We start from the raw sequence: 21,456 nt of genomic DNA, 5'->3' as shown, positions 1-21,456 counted from the left end.
AGTCAACGTAAAATCTCTGGATGAGGCAGCCCGCAACCATCTCGCCTTCTCTGACCACTCCTCAACGCATGGCTTTGTGTGGCACCTGCAAAAGTCAAAGGAAAAGCCACATACTGAGATACTGCCCCAATCAACAGCAGCCCACACCAGCCTTTACTCAGAAAACTTCAACATCCCCTCTGCAACAACTCCCAACCTCAGCACTTCAGTTCAGTCCCTCAACTTATCTTTCTGAGGGACGGTGTTTTTGGATCTATGTCCAGCAAAACACCACGCTGTCTGACGGGCATGTTCCTCTCCATCACCTGCAATCAGAAAAAAAGGAAAATCAGAAACAGTGTCACCAATAAGGTGCACTTCAGTCATCACCAACCGCTTATACTGCACCCACCACTTCAAAAGAGACCCACATTGTTCCACTCACCTCCTTGATCCAGAGTTGAACGCTTTGGCCACCACTGCTTTGGGCACCTAAAAAGACCAAGAGAAAGAGCTACTGTTCTGCTGATCAATAGTCACCAGCTGCATGAACCCACTCTCTACCACCCCCACTCACATTCAATGCTCTAAAGTGGAGCAAAGCAATGGAGCCATGTTCCAAAGGTGGCACACACAGCACCTGAAAAATAAGGGAAACCTTTTACAGAGTTGATGTTAATACATGGCTGGCCCAGCCTACAGACATCTCACCTTCTCCACCTGCTCCTCAAGACATGGCTTTGTCACTCCAGCACTGTGTGTGACACCTGCAAAAGTCAAAGCAAAAGGCACACTCAGATATTGCCTCCAACAACAACCAGGCCACTGTGACGTCCTCCTCCTGCTCCTTTACCTCAGCCTCTCATCCATCTGCCTGCCATCTCTTTGGGGTGGCAAAACAAGGTTAGGAGGGCACCTGAAAAAAACCACAAACAACAAGGGATGCTCATAACCAACCAATAATACAGCATCCAAGAAGTAACTGCTCCTCCCGCCCACCAGCCCTTGCCCACTTTGCCACAGCCACCTCCAGTACCCGTATCCCTCTTTGCTCACCGCTTCCGCCTTCAAAATGACAACAAACCATAACGTGGTCAGGTAGCCAAGGGAGGCACCTTCCCACTGACTCCATACCCTGACCGACCTTTGTGTGGCAGCCTCCTCTCCTCCTCCCTTCAGTTTCTTGCTAGTCATTGACAATTAGGATCTGAAAAACAGGATTATGGAAGTCACTGGAAAGCTGCTCAACAACTAGACAGTCAGGTTACGGTGCTTCCCATGGCCCCTGATCCCACACAGCAGGCAGGGCAGCTCCAAACCAAACACTCACATGCACAGACTGACTCAAGACACAAGTCTTGTGAGTCACAAGACTTGAACTCAAGATAAAACTCGCAGCAAGAAGAGGGACTCTGGAATCCAAGACTTTTGGGCGATAAGACCTACAGCGATGCGTCTGCAAAGCGAGGGAATGAAGCAACGGATGCCCGAGAAGCCACCTTCAAGACCTGAGGATGCAAGGATGCGGGGAATGACTCCTGCTCAGGGAAACTGGACGGACAGGGATCAGATGACAATGCAATTGAGAATGACATTGCAGAAGACAGCCATCAAGAAACTTCCAAGTCAAGAGACCAATCTGAAATTTTGACTTGTCATGCAGAAGATGCTGCTGATCAGCACCGTGCTGATCAGGAAAGGCTTTGCAGGGATGATGCCCAAGATGCAAGACTTTTTCTGTGAGGACATAGAGGACCACCAAGGCCTGAGGAAGCTCTAAGGCAACAAAGACGGACAACACAAAACACAAAACCCCACACACCAAGGCTGGAGCTGCCCTGCCCATGCTGGAATCATACTGGAAAGTAACCTGTTCCCTTCACCCACCCAAAGGGGGCTGCTCCCAGACAGCCTTCTCCCCTACACTAACTTTGAAACACCACCTGCAATTCCCAACCTTGACTCCTCTGCTCAGCCCCTCCCCACCCACCCCTGGGCCCTCAACTTATCTTTCAGAGGACTGGCACTCCAAAGCCATAGTTAGCCAGGAAAAAAAAACAGGAGAAGCTCGGGATAATCGTCAACTTGCTAGGTTCCCCTTCACCACCTGCATTTAAAAAAATAAAAAACAAGTAATAAAAACAGTCACACCACAATACCAAAACAAACAAACCCAAAAACACACACACACATAGCCACAACACCAACATACCTACCAGAATATTCAGCAATAAGTCCAACATCAGACAGCCTCGTTCTCTTCCAAACGACACAGCTTTGCAGAAAGAGCCCTGTGGGGTCCCACTCACCCACACTTTCCAGAGTTGGATGCTGTAGGCATCGTCATTCAGGGCACCTAAATGGCACAAAACTATTGTTGTGCTTGAGAGAAGACACTAGGTCCACAAGCCCTGCACTACCACCTCACCTCCAATGCTCATTCAGTTCTTGGAACCTGCTAGCATCATGCCAGGGAGGGACAGGCTCCCATCAACCACCCAAAGGGAACGGCTTCTGGACAGCCCACTCCCCTACAGTAATTTTAAAACCCAACCTTGTAATTCCTAACCTTGACCCCTCTACATAGACCCTCCCCAACCATCCTCCCTTTCTCTTATCTTTCAAACATCTGGGCTCTGAAGCCCTGGACAGAAAAGTAACCCGCATCAGCTGACATAAATCTTCCCAAAACCAAAGTTCCTCCTCATCATTTGCAATAACGGCAGTACCACCAGAAATAGGATGTCAGCTAAATACCAACCTCTTCCACAAGCTCCTCATAACCCCTGTCTTGTCCTGCTCACCTTCTCTTTCCACACGTTATGGCCACCATCGCTTCTGGCACCTGAGATACCAGGAGACACGAAATTCCTGTTCTGCTTGTGAGATTGAGCCTCCTCATTACCATCCCGGCTCAACTCCAGCACTCTTCTGCCTCCAAAGGTGGCACACGCAGCGCCTGCAAAAACAAAGGGAAACACTTAAGCGAGTTGATGTAAAATCTCTGGATGAGCCAGCAAGCAACCATCTCACCTTCTCCAACTGCTCCTCAAGACATGGCTTTGTGTGGCACCTGCAAAAGTCAAAGGAAAAGCACATGCAGAGATACTGCCTAAAACAACAGGCAGACCACCATGATGTCCACCTCCCACTTGCTCCTTTACCTTGGCCCCTCACCCATCTGCCTGCCAAAATGAGGTTTGGAGGGCACATAGAAAACACAAAAAACAGGGGATGCCAATGCCTTCCACAGCAATACAACACCTGAGAAATAGCTTCTCCTGCAGCCCACCAACCTTCGCTCTATGGAATGCTGCTGAACACATGGACAATTCCACTAAGACTCTTCCGAGGACCCTTGACCCTACCATATGGGCAGGGCAGCTCCAAACCAAACTCTCAGTGCTGAGATCAACCCAATACACAACACTGCAACCCACAAGACTTGACCTCAAGAAGAAACTCACAGGAAGATGAATGATTCCAGGATCCAAGACAGCTGGGCTAGAAGACATCCAGGGATGCAACAGTGACACATGGAGGCTCCATTGTGGCCCCAAGAGCATTGAAGAACAAGAAGCTACTTTCTCAGCTTAGATGACAGGTAAATGAGAAGCCTGGATTCAAGACCTAAGGATACAGGGAACCAGTCCCAGTTTAAGAAAATTCACAATTAGAGATGCTGACATAGTTAGGAAGAACATGTCAGAGAACAACCTTTGAGAAAGCTGATACCCGAGACCGTTCCATGTTGTGAATTTGTTGTGCAAGACAAAGCATCACTGAATGCATTGATAAGGTGTTTCAGAGCCTAGGGACAGTGCCCAAGGTGCAAGACTTGCTCTGTGAGCATAGCGAGGACATCAAGGCCGTAGAAAGCTCTAAGACAACAAAGACAGACAGCAGAAAATACACACCACCACACACAGAGGCTGGAGCTGCCCTGCCCACATTCACATCATGTTGGAATCTAACCCGGTCCCTTCACCTGACCTCCTGGACAGCCCTCTCCCCTACACTAACTTCCAACCCCTCCCTGCAATTCTCAACTTTCCCCCTCCCTGCCCAGCCCTTCCCCCCACTTGGTTCCACTTATCTTTCAGAGGGCTGGGCACCTGAAACCATGGTCAACAAGGAAAGACACATCACAGGGCTGGGATGTTCCTGTAGCCACAGGGTTCCTCTTCATCATGTGCCATGAAAAAATTCCAACCAACAGTGCCACCACCAAGTTCCACATCAGTAAACACTAGCCTCTTTTAGAATGCTGAAGTCCTCCAAAGAGCCCCTGAGTGTTCCACTTTCTCATTCCAGAGTTGAACACTACAGATGTTACCACTCGGGGAACCACCAAAGAATACCAAGATAGAGCAAACAACTACTGCACCAGCCAAAAGCCCCCAGCCCTCCTCCTCTTACCTGGTAGAGCTCCAAGTACACCACAACCCCCAGGCAGACTGAGCCCTTGAGTAGAGGTGGAGGCTTATATACCCTGGGCCCTCCCCAGAGCCCCTTGGGAAAGCCCCCTCATCAACCTGACCGGCCACACCTGAGCTACCCCAGTCCCAGCTGGAGCCCTTCAGAGAACATCATCCCCTGCTCAGGCCACAGTTGGAAGCTCTGTCCCCAGGGTCTGCCAAAAACCCACAACCACCGCCCCCCACCCCCACTCCCCCTAGGGCACTCTGAAGGAACAAAAAGGTTCATTTAGACTTTTCAAAAATCCCAGCAGAATTGGGGACAAGGCTCAGAGCCAAAGAAAGAGAGAAAAGGCAAGAGAAAAGCACGAGAGAGAGAGAGAGAGAGAGAGAAAGAAGACGGCCTGGGAAAAAAGAAGGCCACAGCCATAAGAGGAGGAGTAGAAGGACAGGGTCACAATGACAAGAAGGGGCCAGCCAAAGTTTTCAGTGGTCACTCTTTGAATTTGTTTGCCAGTCCCAACCGTTCGGACATTCGGGAGCATGCAAACTCATAGGCACCCACCCTTAGAGATTCAAATCCTCGTGGGCAACCAAAACCCATGAACAACAAACCCACGGACACCCAAACCCACAGGCTCCCATCCCTGGGGATGGTCACCCTCCCAGGTACCCACAACTCTCATGGTTTGCTCACTCTCAGGCAATCAAACCCATGGACACCCACCATTACTGACACCCAAATCCGTGGGCATTCACTCACTACTGACATGCAAACCCAGTGGCACTCACTCTTACAGTCACCCAAACCCATGGGCACCCACGTCTATGGACCCCCAAACCTCATGGGCCTCCAACCTGTGAATCCACCCTCACATGCACTCAGTTCAGCAGCACCCATCCCCACCAGCACCCTCCCACAATAGCTCTTCACCTTGTGCACCCACCCCGTGGACACCCACCCACCCATTAACCTCACTGAGCATCCACCTCACCCCCACCACCCAAACACCCACTCAACAGGCAGTCCAGTGTCCAGCACCTACACTGGTGGGCACCCACCTCACCACGGGTACCCACAGCCCTGAGCACCTTCACCAGCACCCACCTGGGCTTTTTAAATGGGGGGCTGGTGGTTCCCTGCCCTGTTCAGCCAAGAACTCTGGGTGCAGACACCGTGGCCAGCACAACAACCATTGCCTCCTCACCTGGGATGAACAGGTGAGCTACCGTAAGTAAAAAGCTAAAACTGTGGAATAAAGTAGGAGGCAAGATTGTTTATTACTGCAAGCAATTTTAATACAAAAACGTGTCTGTATTTTTTTTAAACAATTCATTGGTAGAGCTTCAGGTTTTGCCTCAATTTCAACCAATTGAGAGAATCACACAGCAACATGGTCAGAGCCGGAGAGGAGCAAAATATTTAATAAATATTTGAGCTCTGGAGAGCCCTTTCCCCCAGCCCGTCTCCTGGTCACTTGGTCAAGTTTGATTTTATTACAAAGAAAAATAAAACAAGAGTGTACAAAAGTGAGACAGGATTTGTGGCAAGTGTGCTGGTGAGACTCATTTCAAGGACAAGAGGCTGTGTGTGTGTTTAAACTCCAGATTTCTTTTAGGAGCAGAGGTGGCATCAGCCTGGGTGAAAGTGGAATGACCAGTTAAATAATAAATAGGAAAAAAAAAGAGAGATGGAGATAAACAGTGATTGGGGAAAAAACACCTCAGGTTGGTCTCTCAGGCCATCAATCCAGAAGGATTTTCTCCTTTATAGGACCCACAACCACTAAGAGATGTCTCAGAGTGCTCCAAACCCACAACCTCACCAGCATGAACCCCCTCCCCAAGCCCACGTGTTTGTTCTTTAAAAAAGAAAACAACAAAGTTGTCGGGACAGTATTTTTCAAGACAGCAATTGTCATCACCTTTGCTGTAGTGTGTGCAAATTTTATTCAGTCAAACTCGGCTTGCTTCAGGTAAAACCACATAGCTTTAAAAAAATGGAAACAGAAGCCCCAAGTCCCCTCACCTCAAGTTTCTCTGGTTGAGGTAATCTGTGATTTACAAAAAGAGAGTTCCTTGAACACTGCAGGATTCAGGTCTTTGCTTTTAAATATAATTTACCTTGCTGAGACAGCAAGTTAAGTTTATAAAGATGCATTTAGGAAACAATCCTAAAAGATAAAGCAGGTTCGCACCCTGCACCGCGCAGAAATCCTATTTATATTTTAGTTTTTCTTTACACTTTCACATCTTGACCTTTTTTTTTTGTTTGTTTGTTTGTTTGTTTTGTGGTTTTTTTTTTTTTTTTTTTTCCTTTTTTTTTTTTTTTGTTCTCCCATATTTCGGTTTTCCAGGCCCCTCTTAACAAGGGTCACCGAGAGGCAATTTTTATCTACATAAATATTCACATGAAAAATAGTAACTTACAAAAAAGGAAAAAAAAAAAAAACCAAAACCAAAAAAACCCAAAAGCCAAAACCCCCCCCAAAAAAACCAAGTAAGGCAGCTTCATAACACAACTTTTCTTTTACACTTTTAACAATATAGTTTCTCCCATTTAGAATAAATATACATCCAATGTACGTAGCAGGATTAAAAACTGGACACAGGTTGGGTTTTTGCTTCCTTTCAGGTAGAGGGGGGGTGTCTTGTGTGTGTATGTCGGGGTGGGGGTTACAGTATTATCTTTTAGGGCCTGGAGTTTTTGGGGTGGCAGTGGTTGTCTTCTTGGACATGGTTGGGATTTTGGAAGGTTTGGCCATCCCTCGGCGGGAACCTCCCTGCCCTCCGGCCGTGCTGCTCTCCGAGGTGTCCGAACAGACCGATTGAGTTTCCAGGAGATCGAAATCGGAGGCGTCGCTGCCCCGGCGGCTGCTGGCCCGGCTCCCGGCCCGGCTCCCAGCCCGGCTCGGGGGGCGGCTGGCAGATTTCTTGGGATCTGGAAAAGGAAGGGCAAAGAGGGGTGAGGAAAAGGGGAGGGAGGGAGGGAGGAGGGAGGGAGGGAGGGAGAACAAAGGGGGAGGAAAAAGGGGGGAGAAAAGGGAAAAAGGAGGAGAAAGTAAGGGAGGAGGATTGGAGGGGAAGGGGAGGGGAAGAGGAGGAAGGAAGGAAGGGGGGGAAGGAGGAGGAAAAGAGGAAGAAAAAAGGAGAGGGAAAGGAGGAGGAAAGGGGTGGAGAAAGAGGAAAGAAAGGTGGAAAAGAGGAAGAAAAAAGGAGAGGGAAAGGAGAAGAAAAAAGGGGAAATAGGGAGAAAAAGGAGGAAAGAAGGGGAAACAGGAGGAAAAGACGGGGAAAAGGAGATAAGAAGGGAAATAGGGGAAAAAGAGGAGGAAAAAGGAGAGTGAAGGAAAGAGGAAAAGGAGAGGGGAAGGAGAAGAAAAAAGGGGAAGAAAAGAGGAAGAACAAAGGAGAGGGAAAGGAGGAGAAAGAGGGGAGAAAGAGGAAAGAAAGGTGGGAAAGAGGAAGAAAAAAGGAGGGGGAAGGAGAAGAAAAAAGGGGAAAAGAAGGAGGGAAATAGGGAGAAAAAGAAGAGGAAAGACGGGCAACAGGAGGAAAAGAGGGAGAAAGAAAAAAAGGGGGAAAAGGAGATAAGAGGGGAAATAAGGGAAAAAGAGGAGGAAAAAAGAGAGTAAAGAGGAAAAGGAGGAGGCAACATGGGAAAAAAAAAAAAAGAAAAAATGAGAAAAAAAGAAGGAAAAGGGAGGTGAGAAGGAAAAAAGGAGGAAAAAGGAGAAGGAAGAGGAGGAGGATTATTCCTCCCCATCCCCACACCAACCAGCACCCAAATCCCCAGCACTGCTATGGCTGTTCCCACCCACCCAGAACCCCTGAACCAGGGGGTGCTCAGCTAGGACTGATTCCTTCCCCATCTTTTAAGGCAGTAGCCATGAGCCCTGGCACTGCAAAACCACTGCAGTGTCCCCTTCTCTCAGGCAGGGACCCCAACAGGCTGGTGGCTCCCCAGATATTTAATATTTTCTCTGGCAATTAAGGTAACCAAATGGGAAGAGCCACAGCAGGAGGTTTCGGGGCTGTGCACTCACTTACCTGCCCGACTGGTTTTGGCACCTGTAGAGACTGGTGAGGAGCTGTTACTGGTGTCCCCAGCCAGGGAGGTCCTGCTGGAGTGGAAGGTGGGTCGTTTCAGCTTGCTGCTGGCTGAGGGGGTCACCTGGGGGGGGGAAGCACACACAGAACAACTTTTAGGTGTCACCTGGGTCATATCAGGCCAAAAGCACATCTGAGATCTGTTCCTCAGCAAAAAAATCAGACTTGGACATTGAGGAACACATCTTAATGGTCAAGGAGAAGACAAGCTGTCGTTCCAGAAGCAGTTATTAAAAAAGAAAAAAGAGACAATTTGGAGGGTGAGGGCAGTTGATGTGCTGCTCATCCTTAGCTATCTAGAAGTGTTTGGAAAAAAAAAAAACAAAAGCAAAACTGCTCTCTGTTTGGAGGACGTCAGCATCATCTGGGCTTAGAAGCTCCCCAAAGAGAGTGGGAAATCTTGCAAAAATCAAGATTTTGCAGCTCAGGACTGTTTGGGAAGGTCATATACAAGGGGCTGATGAACTGGATCCCCTTGGCAGGAGGTATCAGTGCAGGGTGATGGTCTGAGCATCCCATCACCCAAGGGCAGATTTTGAAGAGCACCAGCCATGTCCAGGGGCACAAAGCATGGTGAATTGGCTGCGTCCTGAAACGGGGCTTTCCCCTGACCTTTAAGATGTCACAAACACAGATGGGGGGTGGGAAAGCAGCATGAGAGGCAGCTCTGCTCCCACTGCAGTGAGAGAAAGCAAAGGGGAAGGAGGTGCTGCAGGGTGACAGCATCTGGATCTAGCCAGAAAGGGCAGCTCCAGTTTCTAGACCCCAACCAAAGCTCTGGGGTCGGGGCAGTGCTGCAGGAACGTGGCTGCCCAGGGTGTCCCCTGGGGCATGGGGAGGAATCCCTGCAGCCCCACAGAGATGGACAGTCATACCTGAGGCTATTTCCCAAATTTAGAAAGCTTTAAAGCAATAGCTGGAGGGGTTTTCCTCCACTTTTTTTTGTGTGATTTTTTTGAAACTTAGAAGTATTAAGCCATGAGGAAACTGGAGCTGCAGCGGTGGGAAGGGGGCACCCAGCAGTGGGTCCCCCACTGTGTGCGAGGGGAATTAAAATCCATGAATTTGTGATTGTGAAGGCACCACTGTCATCATCAGAGATTTCCATTCTCGTCCTCGATCCTATTTCTAAACACACTGACAGCAGCAAGCAGGCGATATAGGGCAGGTGGGGAGTGCTCCTGACCTGATGATGATTTTAAAGAATCCCTTTTTTTTCCATGTGAAAGCAGCGCCCAGCAAGACGCAGCCGCCTTGCCAACCAGCATCAGCACATCACCGAGCTCCCCCCCCGCCCTGGGGATTTCTCCTCACTGGGTTCACAAGGTTAGGAAAAAAATAAATAAATCACAAGGAGGCTGAAACTTTCAGGAGATCAAAACATCTCAGCCTGAATTCATCCTCTCGGGAGGGTGGAGGCAGTGGCAGTGCCGGCCACACCACCCGGTGACGGGGACACGCGCTTGGCTGGCTTGGTTACTCTGCATGAGCTGTAGCTGATTTTCAGGTCTCAACTCGGCTGCTGGATTTCAAGTGGGAAAAGCCCAAGGTGGGCTTAAAAAACAGCTACTGAAAGCTTGGGAAATTTGTAAAGCACAGGGAGGATAAATGCAGGTTCTCCCTTGGTTGGAAAAAGGTTCGACGGGATCCGCGAACCGTTGTGCTTTGCTGGAAGTTGGTGTTTTGAGTCAATCCGAGTTAGAAACCCATGAAAAACACTAACAGCCAGGGCGTCAGCGGTGCTAACAAGCTCTGCTCTACCACGAGGAAAGCATTAAAACAGGCAAGGGAGCAGGAGGTCTCCGGGCCTGTCCGCAGGTCCTCGGGGCTGCCAGACCATACTCTACCTCGGTGCTCAAGAGCTGGAAGTCGGAATAATCGAATCCCCTCAGGGGGGTGCTGGCTTTACTGTTTATCAACCAGGGTTTGTCATAACATCGAGAGAAGTGATGTGGAGTCTGTGAAATGGAAAATCCAAGGGGGGAGAAGGGGGAGTGAGTGAAAAAAAAAAAAGAAAAAAAAAAAAAAAAGAAATGGAAAAGTATCTGGAATGGGGGGGGGAAACAGCACTAAAATGAAACAGGAACCAAATGTAAATATATAAATTGAAATAAAGGGAAAAAAAAAATCCAAACAGATGATGAAATAAAACATGCATGGGCCAGCGATGCAGTAGGAAAGATGATGGGTGATGGTGTCTTCCCTCAGGCCAGCTGGACACCACGGCTGTGGCACAGTCCTGCTTGGGGACCACGAGCCTTCAGCTGCACGGCGAGAGCTGGGGACCCTCTTGCAGGGACCCCTGAACACCCAGCTTGGGCTGTAAACCTGTCCCATCCCACCCACCCAGCGTGGGCAGCAGGGTTCTTCCTGCAGACACCATGAACATCACCTAGAAACCATCAAACACCTGATCCCCAAACCTTCCTCCTCCAGACACCTCCTGGTGATCCTCATCTCGCAGGGACAGGGTGGGAAGGCAGTGGTTTCTAAAGGAGAGGAAAGCAGAAGGCTTCCCATGTGAACCCCACCTTGGCTCCACTGGCTGGCGTTGCAGGAGAGGATGGCATGGAGGCACAGCTGTGGTTGCTCTGGCTGGCACTGGAACTGGATCGTGTCGGGGAAGCCGCCCGGGAGGATGGTTTCGATCTCCGTCCTCGTGATCGGAAGGGAGTCATTCCTTGGGAGGCCCCCTCTGGTAAGATAAATTTCTCCCGGAGTTCAAGGTTGGTCCGTCCTCGTGCTGGAAGGGGGGAAAAAGAAGACCTGAGGTTCATTTTCAGCTTCTCAACAGCATTAGGAGGTTCCGAGGAGACTGAGCATGTGTCCTACAACGGATACCAAAGCCCAACTCTGAGGGTGAGCAGATAGCAGCAAGACTCTCTCAGCTCTCTTCCTCTACCCTCACCACCTCTGCTCTTTAAAAAATTGTCTGATTAAAAGGTGCCCAAGGCCCCTGAATTCACCCTGGGAGTGCTGTGATTCCCTAGTGTCTTGGGGAAAACAAACCTGATGGCCTCTAATCATGGTGTGTTACCACAGCAGGAGTTGTCAGCTTTAACAAAGCTCAAAAATAGTACAAGCAGCTTTGAAGGGTCATGATTCTGTTCACTCACAGCTCTGGGCAGCTCTTCAACAATTTTGGGGGAAAGGAGAGACAGAAGTGACCACCACTCATTAAAAGCCAACTTTAAACTTTTCATCCAAATGCCTTAGAGAGCTGGAGCTTGTGACGGGTGGGGGGGCAAGCAAGGGGCAAGCAAGCAGAGAGAGAAGGTCTGTGGACCAGCTGACGAACAGCAATGTGTTTTACACCCAGGGCATCAACCATGGACTGAGCATGGACTGAGCCCTGCAGGACACTGGAGTAACTTTTGAGTCAACACAGTACAGAGTAGAGAGCCAAGGGAAGCACCATGCTGAGATAACCAAGGGATGGCAAGAATTTTGATGTTTGTGCTGTAAAACAGCCAAGGCAAAGCATGAATGGGGAAGGCTGGGGGAGCAGGAAAACCCTAAGGGTTCCCTGGAACAAGTGGCACAGCCTGTAAAACACCCAACAGCTGGAGCAAGGAACAATCAAGACAGCAGCCTGAAGACAGACCAGAAGCAATTAACATCTCAGAGACCCCAGTGAGATGGGGACACATGAAGCACAGAGCTAAGCTCTGCAAAACAGGCAGAGAGATGCACCTTAAATGCCATTATAGGTTCTGGGTTTGCTTTGGATCCATTTCCTCCACCTCCCACCCATTACATGGATAACCCAGACCCACCCCGGGACCATCTGGCCATCCACAGTCCCAGCGGGCAAGCTCTCCACCTCCCACTCCAGTGGCCAAGAAGCCCCCTGCTTGTAGAACCCCCCCCCAGCGTTGCCTTACCTCTGCAAGGATCATTCTTCACCAAAAACTCATCCAGGGCCATCCAGCCCCCGCCGACCCGCACCATGACCGTGCTGCGCAGGATCCGGACCAAGCGCAGCTGCTGGGAGTCACCGAACTGCGGAGCCAAGGAGCCAAGGTCAGATCCCAGGGACACAAAGAGGGACCCTCAGCCCCTTGAGGCAGCTGGCTGCACCAGGGCAAAGCTATTGGAAAGGTTCTGTGAGGTCCCAAAATGCTTTTCTTGGTCTATCAAATGCTTCTAAGGACTCTCCAGAAAGGTTCTTCTGGAGTAAGTCCGGGTTAGTGCCAAGTTACGGGAGGTTTTTTTGCTGCGTGGGTTTGAGGTGATGAAATTACCCAAATCCTTTTTACTTTAAAATTTGAGATTTTTTTTTTTTTTTTGAGCAGCAAATGAGAATTTGTTTTTCGGATGGGTTTGCTCAGCCAGAACTTTTTTTTTTTTCTTTTGTTAGGAAGGAAACAGAAGCTTGGCACTGCTCTAACCCTCCTGGTGCAGCCCACCTGGAATAGAGCTGGCAGATTCTGAGATGCAAAGCAATGCTGTGGCCCTGCTGAGAGAAGAAATGTCTCCTCTCCTCAAGTCTGAAGTCCAGGGGTTTTTCACCCAGCCTCAGACTTGACCCCACAAGCCAGAAAACCCCTGCTGCAGCCGTCAGCTGGTGAGGATGTTTCGGTGAGGGCAGAGTGCCGGGAATCCAGATGGGGATCCCATGGTGATGGTGATTAGTGATTGCAATGTTCATTAGTGATTTTGAAAGCCCTTTGGAAATTTCAAACAAGTGCACCCAGATTCAGAAGCATGTGTCAGGTTTTCAAAGCTCCCCTAAAACTCCTGGAGAGCCAAGTTCAGGCACTGGGAATTTGGCAGAGCCGGTGTGGGACACCAGGAACCTGGCTTGGATGGAGCAGCTCTGCATCCATCTCGTCTATGATAAGAAGACAAGAAGAACTTTTGCAAGCAAAACCATTTTCAGAATGATTAAAAAATTCTAAAAAGCAGCAATATTTTCCCTTAGGTGGGTTAGAATGCAAAACCTGAAAGATTAAATGAAAACAGTGTGAAAAGCCACCCTGAGATGGGTCATGGAAGAGAGGGGCAGGAGGTGGCAGTATCTCCCAACCCTCCTTTTCCCATGGGGACATGAGACCCTGGACCTAATGGGTCTCCCTGGTTTAGGGTCCTACCAAAATGTGCTTGTCCCATCGTGGTGGTGAAAGAGATAGCATGGCCACGGTGCTGGCAGGGAGCTGCCTTCCCAATACCCTGGCACTACCTAGGGTGGCTTCAAGAGCCAGTTCTGGAGACAACCAGAGACAAGCCAGTTCTCATTTCTTCTGCCACACAGACATGATTTTTCAGTTGACAATTTTTCTGGAATTACTGTCAAAACGAGAAGCCAGAGCTCTCTTGCATCTGTCCACTTTGGCCATCTAAGTTTGTTCCTTTTTGATAGGACACCATCATTCCACGTGAAAAAAAATCTGTTTTTCTGTTAGAGTGGGGGCATCATAGGGATCTGTGAGGCTCCAGTCCCACTAAAAGAAGAGCTCTGGCCCCAGAGCCAGCTGGCACTGCTCAGGTCACACCAGTAGCAGGGACACATGCAGGTCTCATGAGCCTTGCTCCAGTTAGGAGTTACTCAATGGGTGTAGCAGGGATGAGGGTTTAGTTATCATTACCTATGGGGCTTAGCATTCTCACTGCACAGTAGTTGCAACCCAAAGCCACCAGAGCCTGGCACAGGCAGCTGTACCCCTGGGACTTTGTCTGGGCTGGTTATCACCAAGACAGGACCATCATCATCCTCAGTGTATATAAGAAAGGAGCCAGGGAGAGAAAAATCTCTCAATTTTTGTCAAATCCTGCTTTTTGCATGATTTTTTCCCCTTTTTTCTGCTCAATGCACTTTTTTTTTCTTTTTTGGGTGCACCCCCACGAGGCTCAGGCCCTTTCTCTGTCCCAGGCTCTGCTGAGCAGCGCTCACAGATCACATCCTCCCGCACCACCAAAGGATGGAGCAGCATCCCCAACACACAAAGCTACATTTGTAACCAAAAAAACACCCCAAGCCCACAAAAGAGGTGAGAGACAGCATTGCAAGGCAAACTGTACCTGGTTGCCGAGGAAGAACTATGGAGGGAAGAGGAGATGTGGAGGGAGAGGGGATGGGGGGGGGGAAAGAGAAGGAAAAGTCGAGAGGAAGAGGAGGGGAAAAGAAAAACAAGAAAAAACATTTATGGGATTAACAGTGCAATCATCATGAAAACTGTAAACTGCTAGAAATCTGAGGGGGGTTGTTTGGGTGGAAGGTAGAAGCTCAGGGGGCTGGTGCAGCCTTAAAGGGGGGGCGACACAGAAATGCTGCAGCTCAGCTCCTCCCCATCATCCCCAAGCAGAGCTCTGCTGGCAGCTCCGCTCACCTCGGTGACCCGTTTGAAACATAAACAGGCAGCCCAGTTACAAAGAGATTCTTTAAGGAAATTATTCTCTTTTTTTTTTTTCCTTCTCAGGAGCCAGCTAAGAAAAACACAGGCGTAAGGTACACACTCATCCACCCAGGAAAAATTCAAGGGCAGCTGGCGGGGCAGTGAAAGCCTCGTGTGAGGGAGTGGGCAGTCCCCAGAACAGGGACACTTATGTTCTCCCCATTCAGGTAACGCCCTGGGGCCAAGGACAGCACTGAGCAAACACAGCTCAGCCATGTCCCGAGGTCTCCATCTCGCCCCAGGGTTCTCCCCACCCCAGGCTTGGCACCCAGGGGGTGTCTCCCCCCTCGGTGGGAAGGGGGAGCAGGATTTGTGCTGCTGGGGGAGTGGTTGGACCCCTCTGCCTTACCCGGTATTTGTTCTCTCCGATCTGCTCCACTTGGAATCTCTTGGCACACTTGCACTGGGCCACTTGCCTGGTGACCTGTCATCACCAAGGAGAGAGGTGAGGGACCGGGATTCTGGGAGGCTCCACCAATTATAAGGCACTGCCTGGGTATCACACCACACTTCCTTCAAAAACACAGTAGGTGCTGGTGCTCCCAACCCATTATTTTAACTCGGCATCACCACAATACTTTTTCATTTCTTTTTGTCTTCCCTGCTGCCAACCCACAGTGGGAACCACACCCCACCCTCCAGCCCCCAGGTCTTTTGGTGTTCTACCTCATCCTCGATCTTGTCAGCATCAGTGGTGGGGCGATAGGCATCCTTGTTGGGATGGAGAGCAGCCACAAACTCATAGTAATCAATGTAGCCATCACCATCACGGTCAAAGATGTCAGCCACTGCTGTCATCTCCAGCTTGGTGGTGGGGAACTCTGGAAGGAGAGAGAAATGAGCAACCAATGCAGGGACCTCAGTCATCAGAGCTGGGGAGATGTCAGGGCACGGTCTGCAGCTTGGTCCTGGAGGAAGGACAAGCTTGTCACAACGAGGTGGCTGTCCTCCAAGCTCATTTCAGCAACAAACAGGGACTTACTGGAGGCCAGGATGCCATCAATGAACTCCTGCCGGGTGATCTTCCCATCCTGGTCTTTGTCGATGCGTCGGAAGAAGTCCATGACACGGGATTTCTTGTGGTTCATCCAGCGCATGTATTTCTTCCTCCAGATGTCAAAGTCAAAGTTTGCAAACTCCTTCAACTGGAAGAAAACCAGTAAGTCAGCTGGGGAAAAAAACACAGCCCCGAACCAGCAGCACCCTCAGCCACCCACACCCAAGCTCCTGGTGCTAAAAGTCCCACAGCCCACCCTGCTGGGAAGATTAATCTGGGTTTATCCCAGATTAATCCCGTTAATGAGGGTTTTTTTTTTTCCTCAAATGGCCCCTCAGGACCAGAAGGACAGACAGCGCAGCCAGCACGGCACCACGGACATGGGATGCAGCATCCCCAGGGTGCTGGACAGACACACAGGTGGAGATACCAGCTACTGCACAGACACACATCCCCAGCTCTGCTTGGGTGTTTGGGGATGCTTCCTCACCCCAAATTTTCCCTTACAACTAGCCAGGGAGGAATTCCCATCACTGGGAGCATTTTATATATACATCCTCCCTCTCCCTTTTAATATTAGCAGTTGAAATGGGATTTTCTTGCTCAATCTTCCAGGCTGAGGCACAGCTCAGCTCTGCAAACTCCAGCCCTGCAGCTCTGCTGAGCTACTCGCCCTCCAACTTACACTAAAATCCTTTTTATCCCCCCCGAAAAAGGACCCTCACAACCCCACCACCTAAAGCAGCTCTCAGCAAAATAACACAACAATTTTTAGTGTCCTTATCTTTCACGCCCCTCCACCACCCCCTTACACATTCTTGGGAGTTGAAAGCAACAAAGAAAAAACATTTATAATACATAGAAACTGAACTGACCTACAGCAAAAGCAACAAAAAACAAAACAAAAAAACCACTCACTTCTGGGCATAGCTGCTTTGTTAAGCGTAAATAAAAACAAAAATTACATTAGATGTTTGGAAAAGATATAGACAATATTTGTTAAACTAATTACTAGGAGTAAAGCAGGCCTGGCTCTCTTTAATGCCCCAGAAACCCACTACAGAGGTAGTAGTAAGCTACAGCAGGTACTTTAGCCCTAATATTTTAGGAGTTCTTCTTTTCTTTTGCCATTTTTTTCCCCCAAAAGCAGCAGCGAGGGTCTGCAAGGGCAATTCCAGAGGCAGCAGTAATTTAAAATGCTTCTCTCCAGCCATCAACCTCCCCCTCTGGCACCTTCCTCCAGCCTTGTCCCAAACACCCAGGGGTTGTTACCTCCTCCAGCCTGTCCAGGGCATCATTGAGCTTCCTCTGCCGCTCCAGGGCCAGGAGCCAGACCTGCTGCCAGCGAGCAGAGAGCTGGTTGATCCGGGGGTTCTTGGTTTCTGACTGGGAGATAATGGGCATACTGGGAGGTGTGGGTTGACTCAAGGATTTTCCTGGAAAAAAAAAAAAAAGAAATTGGTTGAGGTGGTCTGGATGGTTTTGGTGGAGAGCAGCGATGAAACATGTTTTGTGTTGTCAAAGGGACCTACTGTCCCCAGGTAGGAGGATGGGGTGATGGATGGCTCTACAGCCCCCCCTCAAGAACTCATAACAGCCACTGGCTTAAAAAACCACTAAACCCCCCCAAAAAAGCTCCTGACAAAGCAAGTGCAGACAGGAAGGGAAGAAGTGCACAAGCTCCCCCAGGCCCAACCCACTCTCATGCAGGTATTTTGGCACATGCCACCTGGATTTTCCACTCCTGCATATTTTCACCCCCTTCCTGGTGGCTTTAGAGGCAGGATGCCTCTGTGATTGATAATCAGAGTTAATTAGTTTTCAAGGTGTTTAATTTCCTCCCATCCTAGCCTGAGGATGGAGCAGAGACGTACTGCTGCTGCGAGACTTCTCAATGAAAGGCCCATGGGGGGGCTCAGTAGCTTTCCTCTTGTAAGTCTTGGTGACCCGGTCCACATCTGGTTGCTTCCGTGTCATCTCCTCCATAAAGGACTGTCAAAAGATAGAAAGGAAAAGGGAATTTGCAGTTTCAAGATGGTTTCAAGTCTCCTGGTGCTCCACGTCCTTGCTGGGACATGCCAAGCCCATAGAGGAGATGGGAGCATCAAGCACTGGTGGTGGGAGCTCAATGGTCAAGTTCATGCCCAGCACTGGCTTGGATCTGGAAATGCGGGAGTTCATCCCTGGACTGGCTTTGTTCCCTGGTGACAGCTCTGGTTGGGTCAGAAGCTGTTTTCATAGGGACTTCCAAGAGAAGTCAATGCCTCCCCCATAGAGGGGCAGGAATATCCCCCCTCCCCTCTCCTGAGTGCCCGCTGTGTTCAGCACTGGTCTCACCTGGTGTTCACAGATGAGGCCTTTGACCTGCTCAATATTTTGGGGCATGGGCTCCTGGTCCCGCTGGATCAGGGTTGTCTCAGCCCACTGGATCCATGCCAGGAGTTCTTCCAGAAGCTCTGCATTTGCCACCAGCTCGGAGAGTGCTGACTCCAGTCTCTGCTGGTGCTGTTTTGCCCATGTGAGAACCTGTTGGTAACACAGAGATGAGCATTAGCCCAGGGTGGGAAACCTGCCAACACCACATGCCAGCCCTGGTGGCAGTGTCCACCACCTCCTCTCCCCACCAGCCTGGAATAAAGCCCATTGGACTCACCTCCTCAAATCTGGCTCGGATGATGGTGATCCAGTGTTTGATAGTGGTGATGCAGTCGGGGTGGCAGGCAGCCAGGATGACCTCCCCCATGCCCACTGCTGAGTTCACATCCACTCTCTTCTCCTCCACTTTCTTCATGAACTCCTGAAAAGCCCAAGTTAGGTATCAGGAAGACATTCTTCACTGTGAGGATGGTGAGCCCCTGGCCCATGTTGCCCAGAGAGCTGTAGCTGCCTCATCCCTGGCAGTGTTGAAGGTCAGGTTGGATGGGGCTTGGAGCACCCTGGGCTGGTGGGAGGTGGACTGAAACTGGATGATCTTTAAGGTCCCTTCCAGCCCAAACCATTCTACAAAACAAAGCCTTCTGCAATCTTCTCCCCCCACCCAAATTCAGCTGGGGTTGTGTTTCAATGCTCCCCTGCTACCTTGTGGGTGTCGATGAGGGACTGCAGGGCCTCGGTGTCATCGGGAAGGGCTCCCCGAAAGCGCAGGGACTGCTCAGCTTCAGAGAGCCACTCCAGCAGCATGTGCACGGCTGCCCGGAACTCCTCTGCCTGCAGCAACAAAAGCAGAAGGCTTAGCCCTCCTCCTCCTCACTGCTGAGAGACCAAGGGCCAAAGAGGACTTGAAAAAGACATTATGGAAAGGCATCAGCTGCACTGAAGGACTTGATATTTTTCAAACCAGCCCAACCTGCCATCTGGGCAGTTTATTCTGTAAGTGGATGACTTGACATAAAATTTACTGAAGTTTTTGACTTTTTGGATTTCTATCTGAGATCTGGGTCTCTCTGGACCCATCTGGACAGGATCTGGGTCCTGCTGTGCGCACCAGTGAGATCTTTTCAGCCTCCTCTTTCACATCAGCCTTTATTGGCTCTCCTTTGGGGAAAAGAAAGGGTTCCTGACCTCAACCCACTGCTCTGTAGTTTTCAAGGCTGGTGGGTTCTGTTCAGCCAGAAGGTCACTCCCTGAGCAATACCTCTTCTCCGAGGTTGGTGTTGACCTCCTGGCACCAACCTGGAGCTCAGCAAAGCTCCTCAAGATCATTTCCACCCATTGTTTTCTGCTCACCTGCTTCAAGGCCTGTTCCAGACGGGTTTGTTTGGACACAGACAGCTTGCACACCGTGTCCCACCGGTTGCTCAGCTCCTGCAGCTGCACCTTCACCCAGGTGGTGTCATCCCTGCTGTTCTCAATGAGCTCCCGGCCGGAGCGCTTGAGCACCTGGACCGTCCCTGTGCGCTTCCCCAGCTCCTTCTGGAAGACCTGAATGGAGAAAGGGCAGAGGATGAGTGGGCCAGTCAATCCCAGCAGGTTGTTTCCCACTTGTTTGCCTGGCTTTGCCCTCCTTGTCCACCAAAAATCACAAAGATCTGCAGGAAGGCACCAATTCTGACTCCTCCATTCCTTAGCTCTTGGGAAAGCAAGCCCCACTCATGACCCAGCGAAGAGCTGGCAAAGGTGCTTTCACCTTGTGAGCATCCATCAGGTTCATGACCAGATCCAGGTCACCATGGACAGGCTGGTCTTCAGCTAACTGAGGTTCCACCTTGTAGAGCCAGTCCACCAAGGCCTGCAGAGCATCCATGAACTGGCCAGAGAACAGGAGGGCTTCTTCCAGCTTGTGCTGCCTGGAAAAAAAACATTCCAGTGAACTTCCATGAATAAAATCACCTCCTCTGTCATGTCCCAGTGATCTCCCCCAACCACCATATTAAATCACCTCCTCCTGATCTCCACTTTGACAGGTCCTCAGCAAACAAGCTCTAATAAGACAACACTGGGGCTGGTCTTACCTTTCCACTGATTTGCCACACACTGTGTCCCACTTATCCCGGACTTCTCCCAGTAAATTGTCCAGCTTTTGAGTGTCATCTTGAAGCAAGGCTTTTTCTTTGAGGGCTCTGCCTGTTCTGATGGTGGTGTCATACACAGGCTGCTTCCCCCCCAGTGTCTTCTGGAACTCCTGGGAACCAGCGAGAGAAAACAAAACTGTGTCAGAAAGCCTGATCTGACAGCAGAGATGATAACCTGCTCTCCCTCCCATCCAAGCATTCTTCACCCCAGTGTCCAGCACCAGTCTTGCATCGGCAAAGCTCTACCTTGTGTTTGGAGAGCTGGAGCTTGATTTTGTCAGGATCATTGGAGATCTCCAGCTCTGAATCCAGGTGATTCTCTGCATCCTCCAACCAATCAATCAGTTTCTTCCAAGCTTCATGGAACTGCAAAGAAAAAGGAGGCAGTCTGAAACTTAACCCTGGTGGTGTCCCCAGTCTACTTTTGGTTTTGGGACCTCCTGTCTCTCAAGTCTGACAATCCTCTGAGGTCTACTGCACCCTTCACCTGCTTGGCTCGCTTCCTGGCATCATCAAGAGCTCGTCCTCTCTCCACTGAGCGCTGGACAACCTTCTCCCAGCGGGACTGGACGCTCACCAGCAGGTTCTTGATCAACACCACATCCTGCTTTTGACTAAGAAACTTCAGCTGGTTTCCAGTTTGATCCAGCTCGATGATCTGATCCCGATGAGCATTGACTTCGTTGGCGAACACCTGCAAACAGCAAAGATGTCCTCACAGCTGCAAGGAGAGCTGGATGGGTGCAGGGGAGATGAAGTGCCACCCTTGCTCCTCCATCCCGGGGAGCCGTTGGGTGCTCAGGGTGCTGGTACCTTGTGCTCATCAATCTGGGCCAAGACCGCATTGAGGATGAGGCTGGGCGGGGGCGCGATGTTCAGGCTCTGCTCAGCCAGTGTGAGCCAGTTGATGAAGTCCTGAAGAGAGTTCTGGAAGTCCGTGGCCAGGGCCAGAGCTTCCTCCAGTTTCGCCTGCCACAGCGGGGAGGGAGAGGAGAGAGGGGGGGGGATAAAAAACAAAACAAAACAAAACAAAACAAAACACGGAT

At 50.1% G+C, this 21,456-nt stretch overlaps 1 protein-coding gene across 1 annotated transcript in view; it reads right to left on the bottom strand.

Moving 5' to 3' along the window:
• Positions 1 to 5,797: 5,797 nt before the first annotated feature.
• MACF1 (microtubule actin crosslinking factor 1) overlaps positions 5,798 to 21,456 on the bottom strand; it is a 121,835-nt gene continuing 106,176 nt past the window's right edge. The window contains 18 exon segments of the mRNA XM_030464250.1: positions 5,798 to 7,338; positions 8,448 to 8,571; positions 11,039 to 11,250; positions 12,392 to 12,509; positions 15,252 to 15,326; positions 15,569 to 15,723; positions 15,885 to 16,047; positions 17,172 to 17,335; positions 17,774 to 17,891; positions 18,237 to 18,425; positions 18,553 to 18,696; positions 18,978 to 19,106; positions 19,626 to 19,820; positions 20,026 to 20,185; positions 20,351 to 20,520; positions 20,657 to 20,776; positions 20,898 to 21,104; positions 21,224 to 21,379. Coding sequence (XP_030320110.1) covers positions 7,082 to 7,338; positions 8,448 to 8,571; positions 11,039 to 11,250; positions 12,392 to 12,509; positions 15,252 to 15,326; positions 15,569 to 15,723; positions 15,885 to 16,047; positions 17,172 to 17,335; positions 17,774 to 17,891; positions 18,237 to 18,425; positions 18,553 to 18,696; positions 18,978 to 19,106; positions 19,626 to 19,820; positions 20,026 to 20,185; positions 20,351 to 20,520; positions 20,657 to 20,776; positions 20,898 to 21,104; positions 21,224 to 21,379 — 2,856 coding nt within the window. The 3' untranslated portion in view covers positions 5,798 to 7,081.

The sequence above is a fragment of the Calypte anna genome, chromosome 23, assembly GCF_003957555.1.
Source record: "Calypte anna isolate BGI_N300 chromosome 23, bCalAnn1_v1.p, whole genome shotgun sequence".
In the NCBI taxonomy this organism is placed as follows: Eukaryota; Metazoa; Chordata; class Aves; order Apodiformes; family Trochilidae; genus Calypte; species Calypte anna.
The sequence above is the reverse complement of the archived record's forward strand: the minus strand, read 5'-3'. Positions and strand labels throughout refer to the sequence as shown.